Genomic DNA, 19,281 nt, shown 5'->3' with positions numbered 1-19,281 from the left:
AATCCTTAAAGAGCACTCGACCCTAAGGCATATATTCCCACAACTGAAGTTATAAACTTTCATTCGAGCAAAACTCCAAAAGTGCAATCACATTTCACTATCAAACCTTACTAAGCACTTCAATTCCAGTTGTGACTTCACTTATTCTTCTTTCATCCAACATCTTTTTTAGTGTAATCTTTGTTCCATCACTCAATTCTCCTTTGTAAATAATGTCAAAACTATCATTTTTGAGTATGTTTTGTTCGCTTTGAATTTGAATTGACATGTTACCATTGGAAGTTAATAAATTAACAATATAATTCTTTCCTCCCCACACCTCAGTTGTATTTTGAGAACTCTTTGCATGCTTCCACCTTTTCTTTAACATAACTAGTATTAAAATCCCAACAATAAATAAAAATAACAATTAACATCACAATTACAACAATAAATGCAATGTAACGGTTGCTACCATTACCTCCAAAACTTGAGCCACCTGGTTTATCCTTTCCAACATCAGAACAAAAAGATGATATCATAGTCCGTTGAAGAACACTTAAATGTAGGGGAGGTTGAAGGCCTTAGGGCAAGTCTTCTTAAATATTTGAGTGCACACATTTGGCTCACATGAATTCAATTTCCCAATGCAACAACCATATTTGTGACATGAACAATAAATGTTAAACAAGTCTTTTTCTCTTTATTAATATACTTTTAGTTTTAACAAGCACTTTAGTTTGTGCATTGTACAAGATAAATATTTTTATATAATTATAATAAATAAATATTTTTAAATATATAAGTTATACATTTATATTTATCATAAATAATTTAAATTGTGATATAATGTTATATTTAATTTAAAATGAGTAGGAAGTTAAGAAAATTATATATGCACATGCATGTACATGCGTGCATAAAGATAGATAAATAAAAGTTTGAGATGATTGAAATATATTTTTTGCTTAAGGAAAAAAATAAACGTTCATCCATTTCATTTAGGGGTAGAAGAAGGAAAAAGGTAAAGAGAAAAACAAAACAAAATAGAAAGAGAAAATGATATATATGATATGTAATGTTATAGAAAAGATAAAGAGATGAGATAAAAGTAAATTGTAAGAAAATAAAAGAAATAAATTTTGATCTTATAATAATTTATTTAAAATTTATTATTTTAAGCACATTATAGTAATTTAATACTTAATTTTAAAAAAATCTTATTAAGATCCATTCATAAATCGTGTTTATTTATGTTTTGATCAAAGACCTCACATTTGAATTGTTATATTTTGTATCTATAAGAATCGAAGTGGTGACACACCCTATGCCCATGACAATTGACATATGTAGACATGGTCTGCGGTCTAAATTGAGCTGCACCGGCTAAAATCAACTTCAAAACGAGCGAAAGCTTACCCTTGTACTTAAGGGGGGAAAAACAATGCAAAGGAGAGATAAAACCCAACATGGGAACCAATGTCATTGTTCTTCACTTATGTTCATAAAAAAATCAACCTAAAATAGAAATCATTAAAAAACTACAAAATTCTTCAAAAGAGTAGCATATATAGTTTAACATTATTAGATATATAACAAAATTAAAATTCATCGTCTTTAGGTATATGGCATAATTAAAATTCATCCTTTTTTAATTAATACTTTCATCTCATAATTTTCAATATCATCATCAAACATAATTTAAAATTTATTTGTGTTTATCATGTAAAAATTAATGTTATAATTTAATAAAAAAGACTACCGTTTAAAAATATGGGTGAGATTTAAAAAATATTGCACTGTTTTTTATTTAAATATAAAAAGATAAGAGTACACTTGTAAACAAATGACCATCTACTCTAATTTAGCCTAAATTAATAAATGAAGATGAATCCTTCAACAATTAATTTTGGTATCACCCGTGACAATAGTGACCAAAAAAATATAATAAGGTAAGTACATAGAAAGAATAAAAGAAATATGCGTTCATCCGCAATAAAGGATGTTTATTCATACCATAATGTTGTCTCGCTTCCATCTCCACGCCATTTGGTAACACGACATTATTTTCTTCATCTAACAGAGACAAAATCTTCTATAACAATGGGTAAGTAACTCCATATGGATCCATAGAAAATAAAAGTGGAGAAACATATTAATTTGTGTATTAAAAAATTATGCATGCAAAAGATTTTTTTATTGTAGTCTTTAAGAATATGAACCGTTGGCGACATAAACTTGCATGTTGAGCTAACTAATAGAGTGAAAATGTGAAAGAAGAAGAAACATGAAGACATGATGTAAAGGGTTTTTTTTAATCTGGAGAGAAAAATAAACGATTAAATCTATCTGTATGCACTCCCAACTATTCAATGCCCGCATCAATTACTGAGAAAGGAATTGGTTTACGTGGAAGAAGTGTGGAGTTGAAGGGTCCCGGGTGTTTTCAACAATTGTTATCAATATTGATGCGCAACATAATCGAAAATGTTAGATTTTACAAGACTAGAATATGATTTGTTTCCTAAATGTAAGGCTTAACTCAACTTATTTATTCGATATAGGATTTAAACGTCTAATTTGAATTAAGGACTTTTTTTGTCGAGATATTAAAGCCTTCTAAATAGGTAAAAAAAACCTACACTTAAATTAGATAATTAAGAGGCCTAATGAGAAACTAGAATTTGGGATGAGGATCAACAACCATAAGTCACCTTGCTGCTTGTCTTGCCTTAGAATCACAATAAGAAAATTTTTCTTTCAATTCATCTGCCGCACACTATAGACTTCAATTGTTATATTGAATACACAATAGTAACTAAATTTCAGAAATCATTTTTTTTCATATAAAGACTAAATTGAACAGAATAAATCTTCATGCAGTTTAACCTATAAAGTAAATAAACTTATATTTGTTTATTAATAGAAATATTTTTTTAATGGATATGGGAATAAATCCCAAAAAGAAGTCAAAATTTGCACTTCCAAAAGTGCTCCAAAGCCCATCACAAAATGTTGGACTAGACTACTACCGTAATCGATGGGCCATAATAACCATCCGATCCAGCATTTACGAGCCTACTCAAACCCATTTTTCCACCATGATAGAGGTATAGGAGTCATTGTTGTCCCATTTCATTTTCTATTAAGCCCTACTAAGGGGTTGACTCTTTTTTTATTCTCAAATTGTCCTTCCTAAGAAATCTTGATTTCGTTGAATAAAATGTACAATAAAATCATAAATCTATTATGCAATCATTTTTTCATTCCCCCAAACACCATGAATTTTTTATTTTATTGTATAATGAATAATAGAATCACAATTTCATTGTTATTTTTTTGGCACTCTCTTAACACAATAAAATCATGATTTTGTTGTTATGTTTTTCCATAACACAATTAAATTATAATTCCGTTGAGATGAAAAAAAAAAGTAAACAATAAAATCTAGATTCCGTTGTACTATATTCTTAAAAAAAACTAAAGGCAAAAAAAATACATTTGGTGTTCTTTTATTGATTGAACACTAAAAGATTGCACTTATTGATTGAACACCATTTTTTTTCTAAGATGTATTGATTGACCACTGTGTTTTTTTATATGTATATCAATCGTATTCAATATAGACGCAATCTAAATTGTTATATTGTCGGTGCGATTTCAATAATTGGTATGACTCACAAGAGAACGATGGATTATCTAATATAAATAGCAGCAAGAGTTTGATGAAACTAAACACCTTTGCTAGCTTCTTGATATTCACTATATTTCTTAAAACATGGAGAATGTATCTATTGTTGTGTATTGTGATGATGACATATTTTCATTATCTGAAGGAATGGTGTTGTTTGAATGCCTTAATGGTTATAAAGCCATCATAATAAGTGAAAACATGTCGTCACTTGATGCTTTAAGGAAAACAATTATGAATGTCATCAAAGGTTGTAACATTTTACTTATCTTTTTACTATCAACCTATCTATGTAGGTGATAGTTTGTGTTATGATGAAACACACAACAAAATCATGATGTTATTATGTGTGACATTCACGATTATCTATCCTTTGGCCCAATTACAAGTGTAGAAAAGTCCACTAATAGAGTAGGCACTAGGTAAAGGAAATTGCTTTAAAATCAACTACTTTTTAAAGTGTTTAATACAGACCTACTAACTGATGAATACCATCTTCAATTAAAAGAAATTCTTTAAGGTTGACAAAACTAAATGATGCTCAAATTAAAAAAGCTCTATTTTTCATTTTGTTTTAAAGAAACTTGAGGATTTCTAGCTATTTTGGTGATAAAGTCGTCCACGATTAATAAAAATAAGGTTCAATACCCAAGCAAGTGAGAGAAGAAAAAAAAAACAACTTTTTTTATTGGATAATAGCTAGAATTTCAAGAATCTCAGCTTCTCTCCCAACTATGAATTTCTGAAAACTAAATATCGAACATTTTTCCCTTATTACCCAAATACCACTAATAAATGTTAGATCTAGACTAACATGTTAGACATGCCCATTGGCCTAATTTCCCTCTAGTCTCTTGTTCCTTCTAAAATACACTTTAGTATTGAGTTTCTTATCCTAACACTTGGTAATAAATATATCTAAGCTGTTTAGCACAATAAAGAACAACTTCGAGAGAATGTTAGAAAAACACACGACATATGAGATGTCCTACTGCTTGTTTGCTTCTATGACTTTGCATATGAATTTCCAACTAACATCTTTTACATTTTGGGAAAGTTATCATTGATACAAAGAAGGAACACAAAATAACCATCTCCAAAATACAAGATAATTATCCAAAAATGCTGAGGCTTTTTTTACTAATATTTTTTTTCCAACTAAATGACAAATGATTGAAAAAGAAAGAAATAACCTAGAACTGTAAATAAAAATAAAAACCAAGAATTTCAATACCTTCAATTATGAGTAGCATGAACATGACCTGCATGTGATTGATAATTGGTATTCAATAGCACAAAATGCATTAAAAAGTAGATAAAAATTAGCAATGTGCCTCCAATTTTATGGTTCCTTGTGTGAGATTTGTTAAATAACTGATTTCTTGTGAGTTTTACATAGTGAAGACTTAATCTTGATGATTGATAGTATTTTCAATTGAACTTTTCAGGTTTTAAGCAAGGAAGATTGGAAGTGCATCCTGAAAGGTTGCACTCAGCGCACAAAGTTCGCTAAGCGAGGCAATCTGCTCAGTGCAGAAAAGAGCCAGCTCAGCGCAAAGAAGAACCCCAGAGAGCACAAAATCAAAGAAAGAGTAGCGCTCAGCGCGCAGCCAGCTTACCTAGCAAATCTTTTGTCGCTTCTCGCGCTTAGCGTGTCCAAGTTTACTCAGCGCCCAGTCACTAACTCTTGCTCAACAAGATATTGCTCGCTGAGCGCGTCTTCATAAACTGAGAAGCCCAAAAGTCTTTAAAGTTGGAAGAGATGGGGAAATGAAGCGACACATCTAGAGGAAGAGACAAAAAACAGAGAGGCAAGGCTGAAGGAAGACAAGCAAGCTGCTTTCCTCCGATTTTACTTCAACATTCCATTTTCCTCCTTGTATTCCCATTGTACTTGAGTTCTCAATGTTAATGGAAGGCTAAACACTCCATTGTTGGAGAGTTTTCCATTGAACACTTTTGATGTAAAAACTCTAACTATCTATTTAATATTATTGTTAGTGTCTTTGCTTCTATCTGTGGTTATTTTCATATATGTGACTTGATCATCCATTTATGTGTTTTGTAGGATTTAAGTGTTGGAAAATGCTATTAATCCTTAGAACTTGGTAGAACAGCTAAGATTCTGCATCTCTAGGAATAGTGTGAAGTATTTTAGTATAGTTTGCATCTAACTTGTCATGCGGCCTGCTTAGGTTTAATTCGTTGAGGAATCAAGAATGAAACTATGAGGGTTAGACTCTTTCATGTGAGGAATCGCAGTTAGAGTAAATTTATAGGTGCAAGTGACATTAGGATAATATTAAATAGAGAAAAAAAATTATAAACACATTAAGAGAGAGTTCAGTAGGAAGCTCCCCGACATATTCAACTTGCTATTTGTTTCATTCACTAAACTCAGCGCTTATTTCTAGTACTCATTCTAAATTTGGAAAGATTGATATAGTCTATCTTATGACATGAATGAATTGTTGAATTTCACATTAATCCAACTATAAATTATTTACAAACTGAATATGTGTCACTGAAGTACAAAAAATTTCTTGTGAATACGATACTCGATCTTACCGTTTTAATTACTACTTGGATGAATTGATGTACTTGTCAATAATTGAACAGTGACTTTGAAGCTTTCTCCTCTAAGACCACCTAAAACATGCATTAATAGTGTCATACACTAACACCACATTTTCATTTACATTTTAAGTGATTTGTAAGTATACATAATTAGTTATTTAGAGATTTCGATGATGTCTTCAAAAGTTTAGTATATTTGTTAATAACCTTAAATAAATAAAACATGATTCCTTATGAAAAATAATATTTCTATAGGAATCCTACGATTAACTTTATCTCACAACTCATGATATTTGACTATAACAATAAAAATAACTAGATTCAAATATTATTTTAAGGAATGCAATGTTATTAACTTAATGTCATCAATAAATTAATTACTATATTAAATCTATTCATTCTTTCTCTCTACTTTTTTTACTTAATAGTTGAAAAACAAAGAATGATGAAAAATGGATGTGATGAATTTTATATATCATATATGTGAGAGTGACTGCATGTGTGACTATGATAATAACATATTCAAGTAAAATAATTTTAGATCTATTATGTGTAAACTGCAATAAGAAACTGAATACGAATAATTAAAAAATAGATAATAGCAGATAGTGGGTAAAATACCTTATGATGATCTTGTAAATAATTTTTTCCTCAAACCAAAAACATTTATTATTATTCGATCAGAGAGACTTATTAATTTGTGTGTATGCTAAAGCTCAAAGCATAATTAGAAGAAGAAGCAACACTTGAATCAGTAGGCAGATACATGTCATTATGTCAAAGTCAGGAACAATCCTCTGTTGGTCAAAGGAATTTTAATTGCAGACTCTAATTTGGAATCTCGTAACAAATTTTTACTATATTTGTTTACTTAATAAAATAAAATTCCAATGCTAAGCATATAGAACAAGTTACGTAAACTATCTCCATTCTCCACGTGGACCCTACTGGATGGATAAAGGAAAATATTAAACTCTTAAACGAGGGAGAAGGACTCTGGCTCTGCCAAACTGGCCCAATGTCATGATGGAGATGCAACTCATGTAATTACGTAACATAACACAATGCCATGAAAGTAATATTTCTCCGAGTACAAAGCAATTCCCCAAAGACAAAACTTAGGTGTTGTTACCGCATGTGCAATATTTATTTGCCTTGTAGTTTCATTAATAAATTGTGAAAACATCACTCATAAAAACATTATCTAGGTCTTGTTTGCTCGGTAACTTTCGCCCCACTTAAGAAAATAAAACAAACATGCTTATCTAATATTACCAACCTCAATTATCTATTATCTAGTCCTATATATTTTATGGCTCGAGAACACAATGCACCACAAATCAAGAATTCAACTAATTAAGATATACCTTCCACACATCATCACGCACGCAGGAATCACAACTCTAAGTCCTAACACACTAGAACTTACAAATATGCCTAAGTAGTCCTAATCATATGCAGGTAATCACACTAAAGCTTTCAGGGCCATCGAAAATTCCAAATTGATCCATCACACATTCTTCATTGTTGGACTGTATTGGTAGTTTATTAGATGATAGTTGATAGTTGATAGTTTTAGAGAATTATTTTAGAAAGAAGGTTATGTTATTGATTTCTTGGATGATCAATTACAACATACCAATTGCCTATTTATAGGCTCAAGTCACCAACATCTCAATGGTGGTGAATGTTTCTACATTACTTTAGGTATTTTTAGAGTTTTCATGATAGATTAGTATCATGATAGTTCTAGGTTCTTATATCTTATACATACACTTATAATTCTAGATTGTTCTATCATATTCATACACATTATAGTTCTAGATTGTTCTACCATATTCATACACACTATAGTTCTAGGATATTCTACCATTTTCATACATATTATATTTAAGAATATTCTAGAAATTTGTAGCAATTTCAACACTCCTCATTGATGCAAATTTCTGTAACTCCGAGCATAGCTCGTAATTCTTCAAATATTGGTCTCGGCAACGCCTTCGTGAATATGTCTGCAATTTGATCTTCTGTTCTGCAGTAGTTGAGTTTGATCTCTTTAGTTGCTTCAGCTTCTCTGATAAAATGATACTTGATTGCTATGTGTTTTGTTCTGCTGTGAATGAACTAGATTCTTTTCCATTGCAATTACTGATTTGTTGTCGCACTTGATTTTAGTAGGCTTATCTTGTTTTTCTCGCATGCCTTCAAGTATCCTACGAAGCCATATAGCTTGACTCGTTGCTTCAGCAGCTGCCACGTACTCTGCTTCTGCTGTTGATTGTGCTACTGTAGCTTGCTTCTTCGACGCCCAAGAGAACATTCCCGATCCTAGTGAGAAAGCATAGCCAGAGGTACTCTTCATGTCATCTGCCGAACCTTGAGACTTGATGTAAAGTGTAGGCTCACTCTTGCTCCTCCTGAATCCTTGATCCATGAAATAATGATTGATTCTGCTATACCATGCTCGAGGTGCTTGCTTCAAACCGTAGAATGCTTTTCTTAGTCTTAACACTTTGCTTTCTTTGCCTTCAGACACGAATCCTTGTGGTTTTCCCACATAGATCTCTTCTTCAAGTACGCCGTTAAGGAAGGCGGATTTGACATCTAGTTGATGGATACTCCATCCTTTTTGTGACGCAAGAGCTATTAGAGCTCTTATGGTATCAAGACGAGCTACTGGTGCAAATGTCTCATTGTAGTCAATTCCGGGTTGCTGTGAGTAACCCTTAGCTACTAGCCTCGCCTTGTGTTTCTGTATGGTGCCATCAGGGTTGAGCTTTGTCTTATAGACCCACTTAACCCCAATGACATCTTTTCCATGGGGACGATTTACTAACTCCCATGTGTTGTTTTTTTCGATCATCTGTATCTCTTCTTCCATTGCCTTGACCCATACTTCCTGCTTTGACGCTTCTTCAAAGCTTCCAAGTTCAAGTATGGCCAAGTTACTGATTTCATATATGTCCACCAAAGATCTTACTTGTCTTGGAGTAGACTCTGGTGATGATAGTTTTTGATCTTGTTGTTATGGTGGAGGTGAAGGTGGTTCACCTGGGTCTTCTTCCTCAGCTTCTTCTTGAGGTAGTTGAGCGGGTATAAGAACGTTCTTCTTCACTTTTTCTTCATCCCAATTCCAAGAAGCATACTCATCAACTTCAACATCTCGACTGATGACGAGTTTCTTAGTTTGCAAGTTGTAGACACGGTAGCCCTTAGAGATATTGTTATACCCAAGGAAGATACCTCGTATAGTCTTGTCTTCAAGCTTGTGCCTCTTCACGTTTGGAATATGAATGCAGCATATAGATCCAAAGACCCTTAGGTGCTTTGCTAATGGCTTCTTCCCATTCCAAGCTTCAATTGGAGTCTTGTCTTTTACAGACTTAGTTGGACATCTGTTGAGTATGTAAACTGCAGTGTAGACTGCTTCAGCCCAGAATGTGTTAGGTAATCCCTTCTCCTTGAGCATCGATCTAGCCATTTCCATAACTGTGCGATTCTTTCTCTCGGACACTCCATTTTGTTGAGGAGAATATGCGACTGTAAGTTGTCGCTCAATGTCTTCATCCTCACAAAATCTTTCAAACTCGCGAGAGGTGTACTCTTTGCCACGACCACTTCTTAGTACTTTTATTCGTTTTCCACTTTGATTTTCATAAAGGGCCTTGAACTTTTTGAATACTCCAAAGACTTTTTATTTTTCTTTTAGAAAATATACCCATGTCATTCTAGAGAAGTCATCAATGAAGAGTATGAAGTACCTGTTGTTCTCATGTGATGGCGTCCTCATTGGTCCACGGACGTCCGTATGTATCAGCTCCAATAGATCTTTCGCTTTCCATACTCCGCTTGTTGAGAAAGGAAATCAGTGTTGCTTACCAAGGAGACATCCTTCACACACTTCATTGTTCTTCTTTATGCTTGGAAGATCTCTCATCATGTTCTTCTCATGTAACAACTTCAAGGCATGTGTGTTGAAGTGGCCAAATCTTCGATGCCATAGCCATGAATCATCAACTTGTACCTTCATGGCAATGTTTGTTGCATATTTTAAATTTAGAGGGAAGCTTCTATTGCTCTTATTCATCTTTACTTAGGCTATCTCAAACCTTTTATTTTTGTTGTCTAAGATTTTGCATAGACCTCCTTCAAAGTGAAGTGTGTAGCCTCTCTCCATCATTTGGCCAATGCTTAGAAGATTTTCTTTTAGGCTGGGAACTAGTAAGACATCATGGATGAGTCGTGTACCTTTATCTGTCTCCACCATGACAGTGCCTTTGCCTTTTGATTCAACCACACTTCCCATTTCCCAGTCGAAATTTGACTTTGACAGACTCATCAATGCTTTTGAAAATAGTCTCATCCTTGGCCATGTGATTGCTACATCCACTATCCAAGTACCAGCTTCCTCCATTTTCTTTTATTGAGTCTTGAGTGGCATAGAACATACATTATTCTTGATCATGCTCCTCTGCGATATTGACTTGATGACTATTTTTGTTGCAACAATATTTCTCGGCGTACCTGAACTTCTTGCAATGGTTGCATTGTAGCATATTACGGAACCAACAATTTTTCTCTGCGTGGCCTTGCCTTTTGCATATATTGCATGGAGGATTTTTATCTGTTTTGTTCTTAAGGAAATTCCTAGAACCTTCTCTTCTTCTGGAAGTTTCTCCATAATTTTTCTTTCCTCCATTTTCTTTGTTTTGGGGCTAAAATTTAAACTTTGACTAGAAGGCATTTTCAAGTGTATCTTCTTTATGTTTATACAGTCTTTGCTCATATGCTTTAAGAGAGCCCACAAGTTCTGTCTCTGATAGAGTGGACAAATCTTTGGTTTCCTCAATCGTTGTCACGATTGGGTCAAACTTTTGGGGCATAGTAATTAGAATTTTCTCAATAATTTTCTTGTCAAGAATATCTTCCCCAAAAGCTCTCATTTGATTAACTATTTCTTTAACTTTAGAATAGTAATTTTTAACTGTCTCAGACTCCTTTATCTTCAATAGTTCAAAATCTCTTCTTAGAGATTGAAGTTTAATGGCACGTACCTTAACACTTCCTTGAAACTCCTCCTGCAATGTGTTCCACGCTTCTTTGGCAGTCTTAGCTCCCATAATTCTTGGGAAAATTGGATCAGTCACCGCTTGTTGCAAGGTGAACAACGCCTTTGAATTTTTCTATTTATTTTTCTTCAACTCTTTTTCTTGAGATGCATTAAGAGCTGAAGTATTCGCGGGAACAGTGAAGCCTTCTTCTACTATGTCCCATAAATCTTGAGATGAAAAATATGTTTCTATTTTAACACGCCAGAAATCATAATTTTCACCATTGAAGATAGGGACAGAAATAGTTGACGATTGAGTAGTGTTATCCTTAGCTTAAAAAAAATACTATTGTAGTGGGTTAATAGTATAAAGGAAATTTTTGAAGTAGTTGGGAGGATTTTGGAATAGAGGTAGGTAATATAACTACGCTCAATGTATGACTGAACATAGCTCTGATACCACTGTTGGTAGTTTATTAGACGATAGTTGATAGTTTTAGAGAATTGTTTTAAAAAGAAGGCTATGTCATTGATTTCTTGGATGATTAATTACAACATACCAATTGCCTATTTATAGACTCAAGTCACCAACCTCTCAATGGTGGTGAATGTTTCTACATTACTTTAGGTCTTTCTAGAGTTTTCATGATAGATTAGTATCATGATAGTTCTTGGTTCTTCTATCTTATACATACACTCATAGTTATAGATTGTTCTACCATATTCATACACATTATAGTTCTAGATTGTTCTATCATATTCATACACACTATAGTTCTAGGATATTCTATCATTTTCATACATATTATATTTAAGAATATTCTAAAAATTTATAACAATTTCAACAGACTGGTGCTGAACAAGAACCATAATTTGAGTTCAAGTCATGCATATGAGTAAAGAAATCAATAAACAAAATTGTTTAATTATTTGACATTCACTTTCTATTCAATTTTCCTTTCAAACTTTCTTTTCTAGTCTCTCTCTTAATTCACTTTTCATCAGATCATTCATCACATTATTTTTCTCTCTTAATTTCTTTAATTATTTTTTTCTTTCTATCTCACACTTTTTTCTACTCATAACCTAAAAAAATGAGGTGTACATGGTTGAACCTAATAGTAATGGTTGGCAGCACTACCAAAGTATTCAACTACTTATATATGTTGATGACAAGTGATTTCAAGCCCCTTAAATTAGTCATTCATTTTCAGTCCAATGAAATTGTTTCATCTAGTTAGTGACACACCTTGCAAGAAAGAACTACTTTGGTATCAAGATATCCCATGAGAAAACAAATTAGAAAGAGGACAAAGAAAGAAACCTCAACCCCAAAAGGATGGAATTGTTGGTGCTAACATTAGGCAAATTCATTAGTTCCAAATAGTCCCTAACGGAGGCCGCAACTGCAATTTCAGAAGGCAAATTCGATGCTGCCATGGAGATCCTAACCCTTTTATCGCTGAATTCAGATCAAGGCTTCGTGAATTGCATGGTTTTTGTGCTCAAATCATGGATGAAGAGCATGCTCATGACATAAGCTAGCGGAGGAAACACCAGTGGAGGCGTAGGAAACCTTGACGGATTTCACGCGGTTGCGATTGAGGACGAGGTCAAGAAGAATGATGTCGATGCTGTTGAGGTCGAGGAGAGGCCCTCAAATATGTACTAGCCATTGATGAAGCCAAACATAAAGATGACTACGCGGACGACGTCGGTGTAGGTTGAAGATGCGAACAAGGAAAGAGTAAACAACGACTTTGAAGGGTTATGTTTGTTTTTGAGGTAGTGCGTGTGCTACTGCTAGGGTTTTGTTCTTGCTGAAAGAAAGTAATCGGTTCTTGGGCTTTGTACCTGCACCAGTGGGCTTTTACTTCCTGCACCCCTAATTTTTGTTAAACGACAACATCGATTTTTAAATAACCGATGTTAAAATTGTCCTATGAACATTGGTTTTTTAAAAACTGATGATGTAAGTGCTTAGATAATATCGATTTTTAAATAACTGATGTAAAAATCTCTCAGTTAACATCAATTTTTAAAATAATTGATGTTAAAATCGATCTGTTAACATCGGTTTTAGAATAATCAATGCTAACGATGACTTTTTATTTACAAAAATATCACCACGCATTTTTTAGCATTGGTTTTCATCATAACCGATGTTAACATGATGATGTTAAAACCAATTATTTTAGTAGTGTCCCCAAAAAAATGATAACAGAATTGTGATTCGTTGTAACATTATCTATAATTGAATCAGGATTCCGTTGAACATAAATTTGCTGGTAAAAAATATCATTGCAAAGAAGGGCATTGAAGGGGGGAAGGGAAGGGTCTTGTATGTTTTGGGGAAAGGAAGAATTTTTGAATGAAAGGAGAAGAAGGGAAGAGCGTCTCGTGTTTTTTGGGGGAGAAAGGAAGTGTGGAGAGTAGGGGTGAAGAAGGTGCAATTAAGATATACGCTTCATTCTTTGTCATTTTTTATTTCCATTTCTTCTCACTCATTTTCAATAAAGATGTACTATTAAAAAAAATTCATTTTACTTTTGACATGTATTTTATTTTACAACACATAACTTAGATAGATTATAATACAATAACTAAAATAAATTTATATTATTGATTATAAATTCAAAATAAAATTTATATATTTAAAATATTTATATATTATGAATTTAATTATAATTAATGTAACTCATATATTAAAATATTTATTATATATATATATATATATATATATATATATATATATATATATCACATGCATATTAATATTAATATACTAATAAAAGAAAAATGATGATATGAATAACTAAAAGAATGTTAAGTTAAATAATGCATATAAAGATACAAAGTGAGACATTGAGAAGAGAAACTCTACCAGTACTAAGTACATCATACAGCTATTCCTTCCTGTGAGCCACAACCCAAGAAGTGTTGCAGTGGGACCTAGCTGCATGGAGCCCGCTTCGTTCGTTCTTGTTTGATGTTAGGTTTGAGTGATCAGATCCAAACTCTTTCCTTTTCTTCTCAGTACACTATTGTCTACTGTGGCATGGTATATATCATATAAAAAGCAACGGGTGCCCACAAGCAAGGTGCTCCGTTCTCATGCCCCACTGCTTGAAGAAATTATTACATAATGTAGGAGTATATAGGTGATTCTGACTAATCTCTATATAACACATTATTAACTCATTTTATAAATTTATATATATATATATATATATATATATATATATATATATATATAAATAAATAAAAGCATTTGTTGCATGACGATTAGTGAAACAAATGGTGGCTCCGAACATATAATAATTCCTCCATCGCTAGTTTATAACATGAACTACAAGTTTCAAAGAGATATAATTACAAGAGGTTCGGACTAGCGAGGTACAGTGGCGGATTTTATAAAATAAAAAAAATGGAATTGACCAATGAGTTTATTACTTTCTTGCTTTTCATTATTGTAAAGAATGGAAACAAATGTAGTAGGGCTTCTAGACATTCTCATTCCCTCGGTCATATATATAATTACGTGTTTTAGCCTTTTAGGTAACCTTGAAACCCCTCCCAATTCATTAGCATGAAGAAATTAAACAAACCTAATGGATACAGATATAGAAAACAAGATAACAAAACGTTTTTACGTATTGTACCTTTGCCCACAATATAGTTTTATAAAATTTATGATCAGACGTACGTTAAACTCTAATGAAGAGGAGTTTATAAAGGAAAAGAGAGAAATTTGATCTACCAAACAACTGCTTTCAGGTTAATTAATTAGGGAAGGGTCCGATTAATTACTTTTGCATGCAATGTAGTGGTAGTGTGTCAAAAGTAAATACTTGAGAAGTTATAATTATATATACTACATTAACTTGGTAATGATAATGGAAACGAAGAGAAAAATATGAAATAAAATGAGTAATAATATAATGAAGAAAAATGGTTAAAATTAATATATATATATATATATATATATATATATATATATATATATATATATATATATATATATATATATATATAAAACTCAAATTCTCAAACTCTATTTTATGAAGACGTCCAAATTGTACGCATATCCGTATATTCCCTCTCATGCATGTCTCCCACAATTAATTCCACCTTGAACCACCAGCTATGCACAGAAGACAAACGCACATGAAACGAGAATTACGTGCAGGAATAACTAATTTTACAAAGCAATGCTTCTTCTTCTATACACAAATAATAACTCTCGTGCACAAATATATATAACATCAAATCAAAAGAAATCATTCAAATCCATCTACATAACTGGCTACATCCAATACCATATACATTATATATATACCCCCTCCCCAACTTTTATGAATCCTATAATTAATTAAGCTAACTTAAATCTCTGCAAGTATAATCCTATACTACTATCCAATCTTTACAGGGAGCTAGCAACCCCTCCCATTCCAGGAATTTCAGTATACCAAAATCACGGTACATTTCATAATTAGTGACTGCATATGCATGTGCATGTATATATATGTGAAAACAACATAAACCCTCTCCTTTTCTTTTCTTGGTGCTGCTAGCTAAGTCTTCTGCCAAGTTAATTAGCGTGTCTAGAGAAACACTCATCAGAATTGTAAGATTTCTCACATAAATTATCCAATATTTTTAGCTGGCTACCTAGCCATCAGTACTTAGGCCACGAAATCTGGCAATAACTGATGAGCAACAAACCTCTTTCTGTTTTGAATGTCAATGCTCTCATAAGTGGTTCCTGAGTGAGAAGAAGGTGGAGTGTTGATAGCACAAAACTCATTTCCATTTGTTCCCATTTCAAGTCTCCTTCCCAAGTGTATATTCTGTGAGAGAAATCCATGTTGTTGAGTTCCTGGCATAGAAAGGTTCTCATTGTGGGGAAGTCCAAGTGTGAGAGAAACACCATTTCCATGGAACCTTGAAGCCAGTTGCTCAGTAGTGACATTAAATCTGCTTCCCATGTCTTCCATGGTGAACGCTCCAAACCCTCCACCATGGTTTGCATTGCTAGTCATCAAAGGGTATCCATCTTTCTGGTGGTGCCTTTCATTGCCAAACTTTGTGTTGTTGGCTTCTCTATTATTTGCATGATCACCATTATTATTATGCTTCATTTCCATCCCCACTGAGAGTATACTACTTGGAGAGTTTTGAATTTCCGAACTTCTTGGTTTCTTTGGACTCCTAATTTGCATGTCAGATGATCCTGCAAGATGGAAACCCGAGGGGGATTGAAGGGACCCTCCCATTGGAGACATTGAAGAGTTTGTTGAGATCTCGGTTGGAGAAGTGTTTTGGTGTTTGAAGCTTTCTTGCTTTGATTGGAGATGATCGAGTTTAATGGCACCTGATTCGGGTGCAACATTTGCTGTTGAACCCAACTCCTTGCTCGATTCCTTTGATTTGGTGTTTTCTGAGGCATTACCTTGTTCATGCTCCTTGATTTCTTCCAAGTACATTTCTTCAACCATTGGCTTCCAAAGCCGAACTCGGGCATTGATAAACCAGTTTGACACCTGCATTAAAAAGAGTATCAGAAACCTCTCACATTGCTAGCTACAACTGTCGTTATTAGTTCATGCTACCGAACCACTTTAATGTGTATATTAACCAGGGGGGAGGAGGACTGCAAAATGTTGTTCCTTTGATTTTGTGACGTATTTTTGAAATGTTTATAAACCAAAAAGATGAAAAAACAAGTGAAATGTTTATATACAGTTTTAATTTTATTTTGTAAGATCATATATTTGGGGAGAAAATATAGATTTGTTGTTTTAGTGTATTGTCCTAGGAAAAATATCAACTTTCACCGCATTTTGAAGTGGAAGAAGAGAGTGATGGGAAGAAAAAGAAACAGGAGAAAAAGAAAATAAAAATTGTGATAAATGATATGATACTAAATAAATAAAAAAATGTGAAAAGAATTGAAGATGAAAGTGAAATTAAATTTTTGTTTATAATCCTCCCTTTTCGTCTTTGGCTCTATGAATTGTTCTTAAACACGTACCCACACTTCAATTTACAACAAGAGTTTCAAATGTGAAATTTCTAAAATTAAGTATAACTTGTATTCTTGGTTTAGTTTATTTAAAATGAAACTCATCCACTAAACTATTAACTTGACACTTAGAGAAAGAGAAAGATTTTTTTAAAAAATATAAATATGATAGATAATACGAAATAATAAGAGAATAAAGAAAATAATAGGTGAATGTTAATAAGGTATTTGATATATAAGAATATTTATATCATAACTCTATTAAAAAAGTTTTTTTTTTATCAGCTTTCTCAAAAGCTTTTAAAGAAAAAGTAATTTACATCAAGCATGTATTAATTCTTTCTCAAAATTTAATTTTACATTTTCCTTAAGGTATACATGGTTTGATGAAATTAACATACCTGGCTCCTAGAAAGTCCAGTTTGTTTAGCAAGCATAACTTTATCGGAGTCCTTTGGATATCTGCAGGCCACAATAAGTAATAAGTCGATGGCAAGTATACATAATATATACCTAAAATGAAAGTAATAAGTCGATGGCAAGTATACATAATATATTCCTAAAATTAAAGTAATAAGCCGATGGCAAGTATACATAATATATACCTAAAATGAAAGAAATTAAATGAAAACAAAGGTTAATAGTCCCAAGAAATATGTTACGTACGGGTGAAGGAAATGCTCAAAAAGCCAAGCCCGAAGAATGGAAACAGCTCGTTCAGGCAAGCCTCTCTGGGGCCTCCATGCATTGGGCTGAATCATTCCTAGTTGCTGAAGTGCCCTTTGTTGCCGAAGATGGTGGTCAACATACCTAAGCCTTGACCCTTCTACTTTAACTCCTAAGCAATCATCTTCACCCAATGTCTTGCTCGTGGCTTTGATTTGTGCAGAGATTGCATCTTTCAGGCACCTGAATTGCTTTGAGATAGTTTTTAGGGCAAGGGCAGTGTAAGATTTTGCCGCCCCATAACCCGCTGCTTGCTCAAATGATGATACCACAATTTGCATTTGGTGGTGATATTGTCTGTACCTTTGTTCTACCTGCAATTAAATGAAAATTAAATAAATAACAATAATTAGAATCACATGTATATGTATATAATAAATGTAATTAAAAGTTAGACTGGACTTTAAGATGAATCATGAAAAGAGACAAACATAGTAAGAAAATTGGACCATTATTAGTAGATTTTATACTTTAACTCTCTCCCACTTCATCAATCTGAATCATTGCTGAAGCTGACCCAACTGGGTCCGAACTCAAATTATTCTCTGACAGTACTCACTAGACCAAATTACTTTTCCTGCCAGTTTAATTACTTTCCTTTCCTCTACACATAATTTCAGGACACAAGAAATAACTGAAAGCGAGAGACAGCAGCATCACACTGTCAATTTCACTGACCCTTGCCAGTGTCACATTCTTGATTATTGCCCGCTCCAAAAGCTGAATATGGTACATAATTTTCCAATTACTGAATAATATCATCACCAACACAGACTGAATAACTGACAAAATCAAACCAAACTAAACCGAACACCACTCTTAAAACCCACTACTTAATTATAGCTAGTACTTTCACAATATCAATCAAACATGTATATATATATATATATATATATATAATATTGCATGACAAATCCAAAATTCACTAATTAAAATTACCTCATCGAGCATGGAGACAAGCTTAGACTTCTTCATCTGAAGTTCTTGCCTCTGAGCGGTGCTGAGTTCGACAACTTGTTTCCCTGCACTGTTTTCTCCTCCACCACTTGAACCATCACCACCGCCAGCAGCTCCAGAATTAGTAGATTCCCTATTTGCTTTCACCTTCTCTGCAAATTTTTCCTCTTTGTAGATTCCTTTTCCCACGTTCACAGCTTCATCCAGAAGCTCCTGTGCAGCTTTCAAATAGTTCGACCCCATAATAACACCTGAAACACCGGTAGATGCCGACGT

General features: G+C 33.2%; 1 protein-coding gene across 1 annotated transcript; it reads right to left on the bottom strand.

Moving 5' to 3' along the window:
• Positions 1-15,359: 15,359 nt before the first annotated feature.
• LOC100788289 (BEL1-like homeodomain protein 1) lies at positions 15,360-19,281 on the bottom strand (the record flags this gene model as incomplete). The annotated part of the gene is made up of 4 exons (XM_003539438.4): positions 15,360-16,840; positions 17,724-17,784; positions 17,989-18,362; positions 18,988-19,281. Coding segments are annotated over 4 exons (1,587 nt in total), but the record flags the coding sequence as incomplete, so codon positions are not given.

Source organism: Glycine max, chromosome 12 (assembly GCF_000004515.6).
Source record: "Glycine max cultivar Williams 82 chromosome 12, Glycine_max_v4.0, whole genome shotgun sequence".
NCBI classification, from domain to species: Eukaryota; Viridiplantae; Streptophyta; class Magnoliopsida; order Fabales; family Fabaceae; genus Glycine; species Glycine max.
Note: the sequence above shows the minus strand (reverse complement) of the source record. Positions and strands in the feature narration are given on the sequence as shown.